This window comes from Magnolia sinica, chromosome 10 (assembly GCF_029962835.1).
Source record: "Magnolia sinica isolate HGM2019 chromosome 10, MsV1, whole genome shotgun sequence".
NCBI classification, from domain to species: domain Eukaryota; kingdom Viridiplantae; phylum Streptophyta; class Magnoliopsida; order Magnoliales; family Magnoliaceae; genus Magnolia; species Magnolia sinica.
The window spans coordinates 50405909-50421038 of NC_080582.1; the positions used below are offsets into that span (position 1 = coordinate 50405909).

General features: G+C 38.3%; 1 protein-coding gene across 3 annotated transcripts in view; it reads left to right on the forward strand.

Moving 5' to 3' along the window:
* Positions 1–9354, forward strand: part of LOC131258375 (calmodulin-binding receptor-like cytoplasmic kinase 3) — a 46420-nt gene extending 37066 nt beyond the window's left edge. For 2 of the 3 annotated variants that reach the window (XM_058259658.1, XM_058259660.1), the window contains exons 4-7: positions 4431–4596; positions 4678–4767; positions 6612–6910; positions 8775–9354. In XM_058259658.1, coding sequence (XP_058115641.1) covers positions 4431–4596; positions 4678–4767; positions 6612–6910; positions 8775–8984 — 765 coding nt within the window. In that variant the 3' untranslated portion in view covers positions 8985–9354. Of the gene's footprint in view, positions 1–4419; positions 4597–4677; positions 4768–6611; positions 6911–8774 lie in introns of all 3 variants that reach the window. The other variant, XM_058259659.1, reaches the window with a different exon arrangement.
* The last annotated feature ends 5776 nt before the right edge of the window (positions 9355–15130 follow it).

Genomic DNA, 15130 nt, shown 5'->3' on the forward strand with positions numbered 1-15130 from the left:
CGCGATACGAGGGTGAAACGGGGTAGTTGATTTTTTGGGACCGTAATGGCCATTACGGTAACCGTAAAGACCGTAACGGGGCATAACGATCGTTACCCCTGTAACGGGTCAAAAAAACGGCCACTTTTTTTTTCTATTTAAATCCATTTTCTCCTTCTTATTTTTTACTTTTCTCATTCCAAAAACTCTCCTAGATCATATTAGAAAAGATTTCAACCACTCTTGCTATAGTTTTTAATATTAAAATCGTAGATTGAAGTAATTTGAGCGGATAGAAGCTCCGATGGCCTTTTTTTTTTCAAAAAATTGAAAAAGTCGTATCTATGCAATTTTTCTTATTTCTAGTTTTAATGCTTGATTGTGATGTATAAACATTAGATACATATAATCATGTTCACAAATTCACTAGACAACTCAATAATACACTCTCATCAAAGAGTGGACCATTACTCTACCATAAACATGTTCAAAACAAAAAATGAATACATATTTGGAATATTTACATTATTCTTGACTTTCTAAATATTTTTTCACAATTTTTCGGGCAAAAGAAAATTTTCAACCATTACGGTGGTCGTAACAGTCGTTACACCCCCGTATCAGCTGTTACAGTCGATACCCGTATCGGTAATGGTGGTGACCGTTATAGCCACCGTTACCGATACGGAATACCTTGACTAGATCAGGTTACACACATGTTTAATTTTGTGTTTGGATACAAAGATTATAATTGATTTGCGAGAAATTGAGAAATTTTGATTTTTCTCAATTTTTCTGCAACTTAACCCATCTGTCCCAAATCTCGAAATTAAAGTTCCAAATCCATGATTTTTCATGGAAAACATGAAGAATCATAGTTTTGTAACCATTTGACACTGGTTGAATGTGTTTTACAACAAAAACATGGGTCAAAAATTGAAAATGCTCACTTGATTGAATATGTGGGATATATCTACACTACCTATGCGTTTCGTATCGCACAGGTGGGATACAAGATATATCGTGGGATATATCGGCTAATATCGTCGATATTTAAAACACTAGTTGTAATAGCTGTTACAGCCCCCACAATGGCTGTTACAACTCCTTTTTGTTTTTGGACCATTACAGGTCTGTTACTGTCCATTACAAGCTGTTACAGGGCCGTTATGGCCCCTTGTTTTTGTAACGACCGTTACAACCATTTCAGCTCTGTAATGTGTATCGGTTATGACCGTTACCATAACGGCCGTTACATAACAGATTTTGAATTCCTTGGCAGAGGTACGAAAAGAAGACAATAAACTAGTAGGACAAACAAACTAAGATATGGAATATTGAGTACAAGAACATTTACTCTTACGAAGAGCAATTGGTAAGTCAGCTTCTCTAGTGTCTAAAGGAGTTGGTAGAATATTTATCTTCAGATGGGCAAGGATGATTGGTGATGGTCATAGCTGAAGACATATCATTACCACGGTTGGTTCATCTAGTATACACCTTTAATGGTGGAGTTGAACTCTGTATAGTTGCCTCCCCCAATGTGGGTGGGATGTCAAGCATTGTTTCAAGGGTAGTAAGCGTCTCACCAAACTGTAGTATCTTACCACCTTACTTTTACCATCTTTAGAAAAGTAAGGTGCACCCACAAAGAAAGTAACATCATCCGAAATATAACGTTTTTGCAGGGATGAGTTGTAGCACATGTAACCTTGTTGGGTACGGGAGTACCCAAGAAAGATTCATTTAATGGCTTTTAAGTACAAAATTTTCAATAGAGTGGTCCATTTGATGTACAAAACACATAATTGAACACCGTATGAAGGACAGAGAAAATAAAAATATTAGGACACAAGATGGAAAAAGGTTTCAACCACTCGGAACAAATGAAGGCATACGATTGATTAAATGACATGTTGTGAGGACAACATGATTTCAGAACATTTTGGAACTTTCAAATTGAACAATAGTGCTCGTGCTACCTCAATAAGATGCAGTGTGTGAGCATAAGAAATCTGATGAATAATACCATTAAAAGACATATAAATTAAATTTATTAGGCAACTCTATAGCGTTATCTGAATGTAGAATACATGCATTAAATTAAGTTTACACTTCCATATGAAATTCCTTAGAACAAGAGAAAGCTTCAAAACAATCTTTCATTAACCATAACCAAGTCATATGAGAATGCTCGTCTGCAAAAATAATATTATTTAAAATCAAATAACTAGGAATGCATGCCATATCCCACACATCAGAATGTACTTAAAAAAGACTAATGTTATGTTTTTCTACATGAGGTGGGAATATGGCGTTATGATGCTTTCCAAACTTGGAGGCTTCACATTCTAGTTTGGACACAGAAGAAAATGACAGAACTAGACTCTTTGAACTACTCGAGGAGGATGACCAAGCTTGCAACGCCACTGAAATGGAGAAACATATGTCCGTAATAGCTCCAACCCATTGCAAATAATTTGCACCATTAACCTTAGTCAATGTGAAGATTCATAGATCCATTTCGAATCAAAAGGCTATTCTCGGTGTCGCTTTCAGAACTGCCTTGTACAAAAAAAGAAAAAGAAAAAGAAAAAAAAAAGATACAGAAAGGATTAAATACCAAGGGAAGAATTTAAACTTGAATTCACCTAACAATGGCTTCAAATGACCATAGATTGATGATCTACACCACACCCATACAAAATCATCCACCAATTTGGGTTGGATACAATGAATTCCACCCACATCTCTACACTTCTCACACACATATTCTTCAAATCTGGCTGCAGATATACAAAAACCCACTTTAAACCATCAACTTGTTTTAGGAAGAAGTGGGCCTCGTTCACATTCACACTGAACAGCAGTGCCCACCATATGGTGGTAGAACAATGAACAGAAGTGAAAAGAGAAAAATCAACCCAAAAGTATAGGGTTTCACTTTGTAAAGAAAAGAAATCAAACAAAAGGAGAAGTGTGAAGATGTAGAGAAGAATGGCGGCATGAAGATCAAACCCACTCTGATACCATATTCTTTGAGAATAGAAGAGAAGATGAGAGGAGAAAGAGGAGAACATTGAAAGAGAGTGCTCAAAGTGATCAGTCTTCCTCCTCACACTATAATATATTAGGGCTTTCATAATTAGATGTACAATTACAACAATACCCTCTTGACTTCGGTGAAAACATAAACTCAGGGCATAGCACTAGTCTAAACCATAACTTGAAGACTAAAAGCTTTGAGTGAAAGATACACGTGGACCACTTACAAGCTTCTTGCCATCATCTAGATACAAGGTGCGCCACATACAACCATTACCATCCATCATTGTCCACCAACAAATGCTTATAGATGTGTGATTTTAGTTAACAGTGCAAGCCATTTACCTCGGCTCCATGATAAATGTACAGATAGCTGAGGATGTTTCCAATAATATTAGAGTTGGTTGGATCAAGTGGAGTGCACCTTTGGAGTGTTGTGTGATCACTGCATGCCAAAGAAACTTAAGGCAGACTGTAAGATCAATATTGAGCAGACATGCTATACAGAGCAGCAGGAGAAAACATTAGCTGAGGATGATCATTGCTGAGATATGGTGTTGAGACTGATGTATGATGAACGTCCCCTATAGTTTTTTTCCTAACCCCTATGGTTTGTTTCACTTCTGATCAAGAGAATGGGAACTGAAACCAGCTTAAGCAAGTCCACTGGAGAGGCCCAACTACATTCCAAAGTGAAAGAAGTGTTCACTCAGCCAAATTTGGAGGTTTTGCTGTTTTGCTTTGTCATTATGTGAGATTAGTTTGTATTCTTTTTTTGTGTTATGTTCTAATCTCAATTTAGCTTTTGTCAGATGACTTTTTCTTCTTCTTTTTTTAAAGTTTATGTACTAAAGGTAACTAAAGCAACCAATCAAATCTTCTCCAATTTTAAGGAGCTTGAAATCCAATCCACAGAATAATTTGATCTATAGAAAGCATCGTTCTAGTAAATTTCGTAATGCCAGAGGAATCATTACCGCAGGTCATTGGGGGAGATCATAAGCAGCTATACCTTAAAATAAATTTTTGACAGAATGAAAAAGACACATCTAATAGAATCATAACCATAGAATACAACCCTAATTGAAATGCATACATTTGTCCAATGCACTATGGGGATGGTGAGAAGAGAGATATTTTACGCCCCAAAGGAGCTATAATTGGAGATACCATTGAAAATATTTAACATTTTCACCATGTTCTGTTTTCTCCTACAGAAAATTGCTTGCTTATAGGTTGTATTCTATAACATCAAAGTGCTTTTAGGTTTTTGGAATTTTTCAGTATATGTCACTTTGTAATTAATGTGACGTTTTTTGTATATGTTGAGTTGTGTCTCTTTGTTGGTGTTCTTTCATTATGAATATAATATGGTGTAACAATGTTAACTTTAAGATTTTGAACAGGAACATTTTGACTCTCTCCGAACTGAATTCAGCAGTGAAATTGAACTATTGGCCAAAATTGAACATCGAAATTTAGTGAAGCTACTTGGGTATGTTGATAAAGGAACTGAGCGCGTTATCATTACCGAATACATTCCAAATGGTACTCTTAGGGAACATCTTGATGGTAAGATTCATCTATAATTAAGCTTTAACTGATACATTGTAGTATCTTACTGTTCTAAAACTTGATTATTATGTTTGTCAGGTCAGCATGGAAGAATTTTAGATTTTAATCAGCGTTTAGAGATAGCCATTGATGTCACGCACGCCCTAACTTATCTCCATTTATACGCGGGTAAAAAAATCTTTGCATTTGTCACATATTCCTTTGTGAGATCATTGCAATGTATCTCTATTAATGTAACAGCAGTTACTTTAATTTCATAGATATGAAAGATGAAATTGTAAAGTCTAACAACTGTCTATCATTTTTTGTGCAAACTTCAGATCTGGGATGTAGAATACAATTTGTGTTTTTCTTTCCCTTACAATCCCATTCCCATGTTTCTTTCAGAAGAGTCATCATCACATTGTAATCGCCATGACCTTGTCCCAGCTATTCGGCATCAGCTTTACTAATCCTGTTTCCAGTTCTCTTGATTTATTTTAGAAGAGTCTTGATGGAACAATCTCGAGATCGTAGGTTGCTGCATGCCTTAGAAGGTCCGAAGTGTTTAATTGCTTGTCATGACTTACATCAAGAATCCAATTCCAAGTTCAGATAGTTCAGCAACAAGGCTATGATGATCATTGGACATTCAATTGAGAAAAAAAAAAAGCTACGACGATGATAATGATAAACTCTTTCTTCTATAGGCCACTGCCGCATGAGAAACTTAAATTTTGATATATAGCATTTTAACATTAATCTATATACAATCACTGCTTGAGTTTTTCCACAAAAAAACTCATACGATAAAATAAACAATGGGTGCCCCCTACATTTGTAAACTAAGTATAAATATAGAGAAATACTATGTTCTCTCTAAAATACATTCTTTCTTCCATTTATCTCTTCATTATTTCCTCCAATTTCTAGTATCTTCTTCCCAGTTAGGTGACTGTTGCTTATTTTTCTTCATATCTTTTTTCTTTGCAATCGGTTACTGTGTCCTCTTATCCCTCTTTCTTAGGTATTCTCATTTACAATCTTTCAGCAATCAGCTATAGTGACTCACATGTGTATTGATTTCAGATAGTGACCTTCAGGGAGGCGTTTGAGAAAAAACACTGGAAAAAATGCGGCCTTAGGTTTGACGTTGATGATCTTCCACTCTGGATATTTTTGGGGCTTCGTGGAACCATCACAGTCTTGATCACCAATAGATGGGTCCACTGGACACAAAGGCCAAAAGATGCTATACATATCCTCATGTTGAGGATTGTATAATTCCTTTGACTACAAATCTTTGCTTGTTAATATGAGTGCCTGTCCATGTTTGTGTCTGTGCATGTGGTGAGAGAGGAGGATTTATCTCAATGCTATTTCTAATCTACATAACATGCCCATGGAAACATGCCATTGTTGATGTCAGACATGGAAATGGCTTCAGACAAGAGGACCGACCCAACATACTTCTCCCAACTGTTTATGGAAAAATAGGTTTCTATATATATTAGTAAATAAAATCATAATATATGGAATAGGATCATCGTCATCACCTTCATAGCATTGTCTCATCTATTTGAGGTCATCTAATATATATAAAAGGATATATAGATAAACCCCATAGACAGTATACAAGTGATAGCAAAAGCCAATAAAATGAAAATATATATTATATAGCGATTTCCCTAACAGCTGTCAGTGCCTCTCAGACACTTGTCTGACATAGCAATGTTTTAAAAGGTGGTGTCATTGTTTTTAAGGCTGTCAATGGGCCGCAAAACTGAAATTTCGAATAGGCCTGGCCAGTCAGCCCAGCCTGAACAGTTCAAAATCCGGGCCGAAGCTGCCTGCCCGTTGACAGCCCTACTTGTTTTAGAAGGTGGAATGATTTTCACTTGCATGAATCATTCCATCAAGTAAAACTGATTTAGTCTATTTGACTGTGTACAAGCATTTTATATCATTTGAATGTTGTCCCGAGTTTCTGATATTTGAACTAAACTGCTCCTACATTATTTTATTTCCAACAGAAAAGCCGATAATCCACCGAGATGTGAAATCGTCGAACATTCTGCTGACAGAAAGTTTCAGAGCTAAGGTGGCTGATTTTGGGTTTGCGAGACTGGGTCCAATGGAAGCGGATCAAACTCATATCTCCACCAAAGTTAAAGGAACTGCTGGGTACCTTGATCCTGAATACCTAAAGACCTACCAACTCACACCCAAAAGCGATGTATATTCCTTCGGCATTTTACTTGTAGAAATTCTCTCTGGACGCCGCCCCGTTGAGTTGAAAAGAAGTGCTGATGAGAGGGTAACAGTTAGATGGGTAAGCATTTGACATCTCTATTATCGGAAAGTCTTTATTGTTGTATGAGTTGCAGTTACAGGTAGTTCTTTAAACCAATCTTCCTCTTTGTTTGGTATAATGGGTCCTCATCACTTGTCTCAACAGACGCTTTGTTTTATTCTTTTTGTGTGTTTCCTCTAGTAAATTAGTTGCACAAACAAAGCGATCTTTTTTCTGTCCATCCCAACACTAGTACTAATGGGACCTACCCTGCAGTGACCCAAGCATTGATCTGCTGTGCCACATTACAAAACATAGTGCTAAAACTCAGTGACTCAAAACTCGGCCGATTCAACTCAACTCAGCAAGAAATCAAGCCGAGTCGCCATGACACTCGATGGCGAACCTGACTCAGTTCAGACTCGAGTTTACTGGCCGAGTTCAGTTGCATACTCAGTCAACTTGACATGACTCAAACCCAGTTGGTGCATTTTTATATTTTTAAAAATGTGCAGTTAGTGGGATTCAAACTACCAACGTCAAACTAGCAAAATCATGTTCCTACCAGCAAGCCTAGCCGAGTCCTTTTTTCTGCAATTATTATTTATCTTTTTACTGTTCTTATACTCTTGTTATTCTAAGTATCTATAGTAGTAATCAACTTCATATAAGCTTTATCCCAATTAATTGAGGTTGCTTACATGAATCCTATTCCACCTAGATTCATGATGAAAGTTATGGCATGAGTTTGACGCCAGCTACCAACCTGGCGCAACCCTCCTTTATTCCGGCTAGGGGCTCGCAACGGGAGCACAAAACTCCAACAAGGACAATATAATAGACTATAGCATAGATTTATTATAATCAAGCACTATCCATTAGCAAAAATTAATCCTAATCTAATATTCTAAACATTGAGTTGAATCGAGTCTTCGAGTAAACCCAACCTGGCTGGTTCTTGAGTCAAGTCGAGTATTCAAGTTTCTAAACTATGTTACAAGCAGGCCATGCCACAAAATTCACCTCATTAGGCAACCTTTTATGTCTGTTTGGGCTTTGCAAATAGACATTTTAACTAATATAGTCCACATTCAGCAGGACGCGCGCGCGCACACACACACACACATGCTCACCTGGGAGCCAATTCTCACAGGAATTTTGTGAGTACTTTTGACATGTGATGTGGGCCCAGAATCCAGATGGTCCACCTCATGAAATCTCCAAGGCTAACTTTTTGGCCTGATCCAAAAATCTGGTGAGTTACAGCAAAGGAGAAGCAAATCAAGGGCCTGGGGGTTTTCACTTTGCTATGACCCACCAGATTTTTGGATCAAGCCAAAAAGTTTCCCTTGGGGTTTCATGATGTGACTCATCTAGTGGACTGTCCAGATTTTGTGCCCACATCACATGTCAGAAGTTCTCAAGAAAGCCTTTTGTGTCTGTGTGTCTGTGTGTCTGTGTGTGTGACACATTCATCAGGGAGCCACCCGAGGAATGATCTTTATTAAATAAATGTGGGTCTTGAATGTTGTTTATTTCCTCATAGGAAATCAGTAAAGAAGAAAATTATCACTTAAAATTATGAGGAAATATATAATGCTCGGCTGAAACAAATGGTGCTTTTGGTTTGGCCAGCAACTGTACTGGCACATGCAGCTTTTTGTTATCCAGGCCATTCATCTGATGGGACCCACCATGACCAGATCATGGCCAAATAAGGCATCCATACTTGTGCACACCAGATAAACAACCTAGATCACTGAAGGGCTGTCCCCACCTGGACAGTTGATTGGCAGGACAAAAGGTGCTGTTTTGTTTGGTCAAAAGCATCATATGATACCTCTTTTTCTATGGGCGGTCCATAGCTGTTGTTCTTGTTGCTCATGCTACTCCATTGACACAGGCGTTCAAGAAGTACAATGAAGGCAATTTTGGGGATGTCATGGATCCTTCAATGCAGGAAGTGGTAGATGGGGAGATACTGTCCAAGATGTTCGGCCTGGCATTTCAATGTGCTGCTCCTACACGGTCCGACCGACCGACCATGAAAGAGGTAGGAGAGCAACTTTGGGGTATAAGGATTGACTATCTTAGAAGTGTCAGGAGAGGGTAGAGTGGCTTGAAACTACCCCATTTGTTCTTCTTGTGAGTTGTGAATGAGAGGTGGAAATGTAACAGCATTCCTGAGCTCATATGCTCAAGGCTATCTGTTTTCCTTTTACCTGTAAACAATTTCTGATAGCGATTTTAAACAAACTTTACTTTGTGGCCTTTGTTGTTCCTCTCCCAGTCTGATGCAAGTATGATGGTTTTGTACCATGGCATTTCCAACGACTGTGGAAGCAGTTTTTAGAATTATGTTCGTAGTGACTAGAAACCTGGCCGAGCAGACCTTACTCAGTGTAATTTAGTCAAGTCACCTATTTGCGTTGAGTCACTTTGCAACACTTTACCAATTTAATGGGGAAAGCAGTTTTATTTTAGACTTGTTCCTATTCATGGGTTTTTTTTTTTTTTTCCTTCGTCTTTTCTTTTTACGTAGTGTATTATTTAACTATGGAGTTCTGCATTCTTACATTGATTTGTGAAATGTGTGCGTATGGTCAAGAAATAGAGCTGGGTGGATGATTTGGAAATGTGGATTTGGAGTTTTATGTGTTCACTGCATGTGCCAATGAAGCTCGACAGAATCTCTTGTTAGACTTGTTTGCCCTACCATTCTATCTGGGCTAGATTGTTGCAAATTAGGAGGTAATGCGAGCAGAAATGTGCATTGCTTCGATAAGTATGTTGAGATGGATGCATGGGAAACTAGGAACAATAAAATCAAGAATGTGGCCATCCAAAGCGGCATATGAAAGTAATAGACCATTGGTCATATTACTTTCAAACCGTCCATTTTTCTTACACAAGGGTGGCCCAGTTGATAAGTGGCCTGGGCTGATATGTGTCCAATGGCAGTTTATGGCAGCACCGGCCTAATGAATGGCCTGGTGCACACGTCCCATGTTGGCAGATATCCTGCAAAGAATGTCTTCTCTCTCTCCTGTCATGAATTGCGCTAGTGCTCTAATTCATAAACTTTGTAATTCATGTAGAATTTCAGATATATATTAGTGGTCTACTGTCAAAATTTCAAAAAACCTGTACTTCGGTTTTTGTTAGCTTATTTGGTTTGTTATTGCTTAACCACTAAGAGAAGTATAAAGGCGATGAGCTACAAGGTACTTTGAAAATATTATGCTATTTTACTTTTTTAGATTATAGAGTTTATCTAAGGTATTTAGTAAGGTGTGTTTGGTTGCACCAAATATCATGATCTTTCATGCTTAATCAGTTTAATTTTATGCAAAATTTTATGATATTTCACGACATTAGGTGCAACCAAACGCACCCTAAATATTCATAACATTTTGTTATTCATGAGAAATTCTATTCTGGATGGCGCTTTAAGTCCTTTATACTTTAAACCAATATAATTGTAATTTTTAATCTTTAACATATATATCCTAGGAAGATTTTTCACTTTAGAGATTCTCAAAAATAGAGAACTAATCACCTACAAGCGGTCATATGGTACAACCCATTTATTTATGCCTTCTGAATTTTTGTCCTTGAGAATATTGGATGCTTTCAAGGGCCCAATGCTTAAAAAAATACAAACAAAAAAAAAAAAAAAAAGGGTTCCAACCGCCGCCTCAAACTGTCCATTGTGGCTTGACCTCATCTTCGAACCTATTCGAACTGTGGCATTAACCTGATTAATAGTAATGTTTTATTTATATTCCAGACTAATTGAGCCGTTGGTTCATTCTATTTTAATTGTTTGTTCATGGTTTGCACCAGTTTGGCACGGTTTAGGTGGGTCTCGCAATTTCCAGTTTTCTTAACAAACTAAATGGTGGGATTGCATAATCCAATCCAAACAGGTCAAACTGCAGTATGTATGAATCAAGATTATCCATCTAGTGGACCTTGCCCTGGATGGTCCATGTCTCATCAAGTTTGCAATACTATCGATACTATCCAAGAGAGTAAATGGGTGGGCTCAAATTGACAAAATAAGCATTTGAGCAGGCACCCATGACAACAACAACAACAAAAAAGAGAACATAAGATATAAAAACAAAACAAATTGGCCCCAGCCATTACACGCCTTAATCTTGTAAATGCCTTTCTGATTGATGGTAGAAAAAGAACTTCATTAGCCTTTTGGAATGTTGGGGCCCACTCGACTTCCCATAGCCTGTGTGTGACGGGGAGGGGCTTTTACATGTACTGATTTAACCCTCTCCATCATATTATTTCTTTAACTAACAATATGGCATTTGGTTAAGTCAATGTGTAGGATTGATGGGGCAGATCAAGGCCTGGCCCTCGGAAAAGGCGTTGATACTGATTGGGCCCAGCATTGGCTTGGGTGTGTATGAGGCAACTGGTTGTCTCCACTACTCATGGCTTGGGTATGTATCATCTACTTTTGGACATGGTAAGTTAGGGTCATCTGACATTGATAAGTTTATATGGGAGAGTCAGGTTGGGTAGGGTACAATCCAAGCCAAACCCATTTTTACCTAAAACAGGCCGCGTTTTCTAACCTAACCCCAACCCACTTGTAACTGCTAGGTGGGTTGTCCAAGTGGACCTCGCTCATTAGAAGATAGAGAAATAGGGTCTGGCAGTTTTAGAACTGTTCATCTTCCCAAGTAGCCTTTGATCTTCCCTTATAGTATTTAGTTAAGCAGTTTTGGAACTATTCATCTCCTACTATTGAAGACGTTTATGGCGGTATCTCTATATATGGGTAGGAACCCATAATCTCGAGCACGAATCTTTAAAGTGCAGAGAAGTATTGCGAGAAGAAAGTTAGGTTCCATCACAACCACACGATTTATAGTGTGGATATAGTTTGGAGAATAGTGTTCCCGTAGAGCTCTTCTTACACCGGTGAAAGCAGTGTAACTCATCTTCTAGCGACGTGAGATGCATTCAGTAATATCTAACAACCGAGCCTCCTTCTTCCGCTGTAGGAGAGGTTTTAGCGATGGTGAGCCCCAAACCGGGATGGAACCATAGAATGGAACTCATTTTCCCTCTGAGGGTTGGTTCAAGGGAATTGCTTCGAGAAGTATTTTCCTAGCATTGGTATCAGAGCCTTAGAGGTGCGCCTTCGTCTCATATTTTTCTTTTTTCTCTCTTTTTCTGCTTCAATCAGAATTCTAAAATAGGGGATTGAAATCCCTAATCGAATGCATAAATAACTTTTCAGAGTACCAGACTACATCCAGCGAGGCAATGGATGATTGCTGGTTACAAGCAGATTAGAGAGAGAGAGAGACTAGAAGATTGAACAACAGAGATAGTTTTGCCCTCTCATGATTAATGGTCTAGATTGATGACCTCGGTTTTTCATTATTATCACTAAATCAACAATCTTATCGGCCGAAGACATCCCATGATCGAATTATGTTTTCGACCAGAATGATCGAATTCGGCCAAGGGTTGTTTTACCGAGATGGTCAAATTTGGCCAAGGGGTTGTTTTATACACACACACACACACACACACACACACACACACACACACACACACACCAAATTAGTCGAATTAGGCCAAGGGACTGTTTTTTACAAGAATGATCAAATTCAATCGGTTTCTGTTTTCTACCAAAGTGGTTGATTTCAACCAAGGGACTGTTTTCGACCAATATGACCGATTTTCGACCAACATGGTCAATTCTGATGTTTTCGACCAATATGATCGATTCTCGACCAACATGGTCGATTCTGATATTTTTTTTACCAATATAGCCGATTTTCAGCCAACATGGTCGATTTTGATGTTTTCAACCAGATTAGCTATTATTTACCAAACTAATCTTCTCAACCATATAAATATAATGACCATATGTTGTTTTATCAACAGTACATATAGACCTAAAATGTGACTATTGAAAATCAGGGGGTAATAGGCAGGAATGCATTTTTTACACAGTGAATGGACCATAGTTCTATGCTTTAAGGCTCTGAATAATGGGGGAACCCCCCTCCTCGCACACACACATACACACCTTTCCTAGTCGTAAGGGTGTTTTAGTGGCCATCTTTATGAGACTAGTGGGAGATGAGTGGAAGCTTTAAGGCTCCTCACATAGGCGGGCAAAAAATGAGGATGGGAAACCTCAACCTTAAATGTGTCTGAGAAGATAATTGCAGGCTTTTATCTAATCTTTCAATCCAACGATACACAATAGATGTAAGTGACAATCATCTGGCGATACTGCGAGCCACGAATGTGTGGTGCTTAAATTTTTAATATAATTTCTAGCCCCTGAATGTGGTAATAATGGCATTCGAGAACATCGTAGTGGACCTGAACGAGGGTGAGAAACTAGATGGAAATAACTATGATATTTGGCACCATAAAATCCAGTATCTTTTGGATGAGCAATGGGTTTTGGAAACCCTAACTGCTAGCATGAACCTGCCCGAAGAGGGTAATACTGCTCATCACCAGTGCCATCAAGAACAATTCCAAAACTGGCTTAAATGGGATTAGTGCTTGCGCTTTACTATACTATGCTAAGCAGCATACATAATGACCTAATTGGCAATTTGAAGGATATTCCACTACCCTAGATATATGGAACACCTTGACTTTTGCATACGCTGGCACCACTATTACTAGATTAAGAGCCTTGACTATTAAGTTCGACATGTACAAGATGGCTTCTAATATCTCAATAGTTGAGCATATTAGAACAATGTCGGCAATGATATGTGACCTGAAAGCGGTGAAAAATGCGCTTACAGATGAGCAGTAGATCTTAGTAGTCTTACGCTCTCTTCCTGACTCCTGGAACAGATGAAGTTGACAATGACCAACGATGACGGCATAAAAACCTTCACCCAATTGCCGGAGGCTCCCACGGAAACTAACAAGTATGTACCCGTATCCGGTGGCCTACATAAGGACTTTATTTATACCCTACACAAGAGCCAAGGTCCTACACAAGAACTTAGATTTAGGCCCTATATAAGAGCCAATGTCCTACACAAGAACCTGGATTTAGGCCCTACACAAAAGCCAAAGTCCTACATAAGAACTTGGTCAAGTTTGGGTCACAAAATCTTACCGTCAATCCTACACAAGGAAAGAGATTATACAGACTCTTACAATTGACAACTTACTTGTCGGATTGAACCCCTTTTGTAGTGTCGTCTCAAATTGCTTGATAGTTGCTCTCCCATGTTTCAATCAACTCCACTTTGCTCCCCCGATCATAATGTCGATGCTTTGCGAGGCTTAAGCTCCAAGACCAAACACCTTGCATATAGTGCCCCTTTGACATGACCAAAGTGATGGGAGGTTAGTTGAATCTCCTACAACTAATATGAAGTTTTAATTCTTAGGGGATTCACCTAGATAGGTTTTTAGATGATTTAGATAATGACATGCATATAGAGGTTGGGTCTAATATCTAGAAAGTAGAGAAGTTTAAGAACATCTTTAAGGCGGAGATTAGAATCCTCATTAGAGTGTTAATCCCAAGGAAGGTGACTTAAAAATCTTTGGTTTAGAGGCTTGGGATGTGGGATATGATTATGGATTCACCTAAGCTTCTATTATACCAAAAAGCTTATACTGATGCCCAAGAACCAAATGCCCTTTATAAGAAGTTTAAGTTCCAACGGTAAAAAAACGGGCAGATAACGGCTCTATCAATGCCATCGACAGGTCTTAGATGTCATTGAGGTGACCTTCGATGCCATCGGAGGGTACCTTGATACCATCGAGAAAATCAGATAATATAATTTGTTCTTTTTGTAATATCTAAGTCACATGTTTGATGCCATCAAGTGCTCTTCGATGCTATCGAAGTGAACCTTCAATGTCTTTGAAGGAGACATCAATGCCATCAAAAAAATCATATAAAATGATCAATTCTTACTTGACATCTGACTTCCTGTTTGATGTCATCGAGAGGGTCTTTAATACCATCAAATACCCCTTAAGGTCTAGTCGATGGGATCGAGCACCACTTAAAATATATTATTTTGGGCGTATATTTTCATAGTAGCTTCGCACCTCTTCTAGCCTTACTTATCATGTTCCAATTAAGTTCATAAAGCTTAGGGATGATCAACAAGGTTTACCTATTAAGCCAAGATTATCTAGAGGTTCAAGGGTTGTTTTGGGTCAAGGGTTAAGGTCACCAAGGCACTTCATTTACATATTCTTTGCTCCTCAATACTCTTA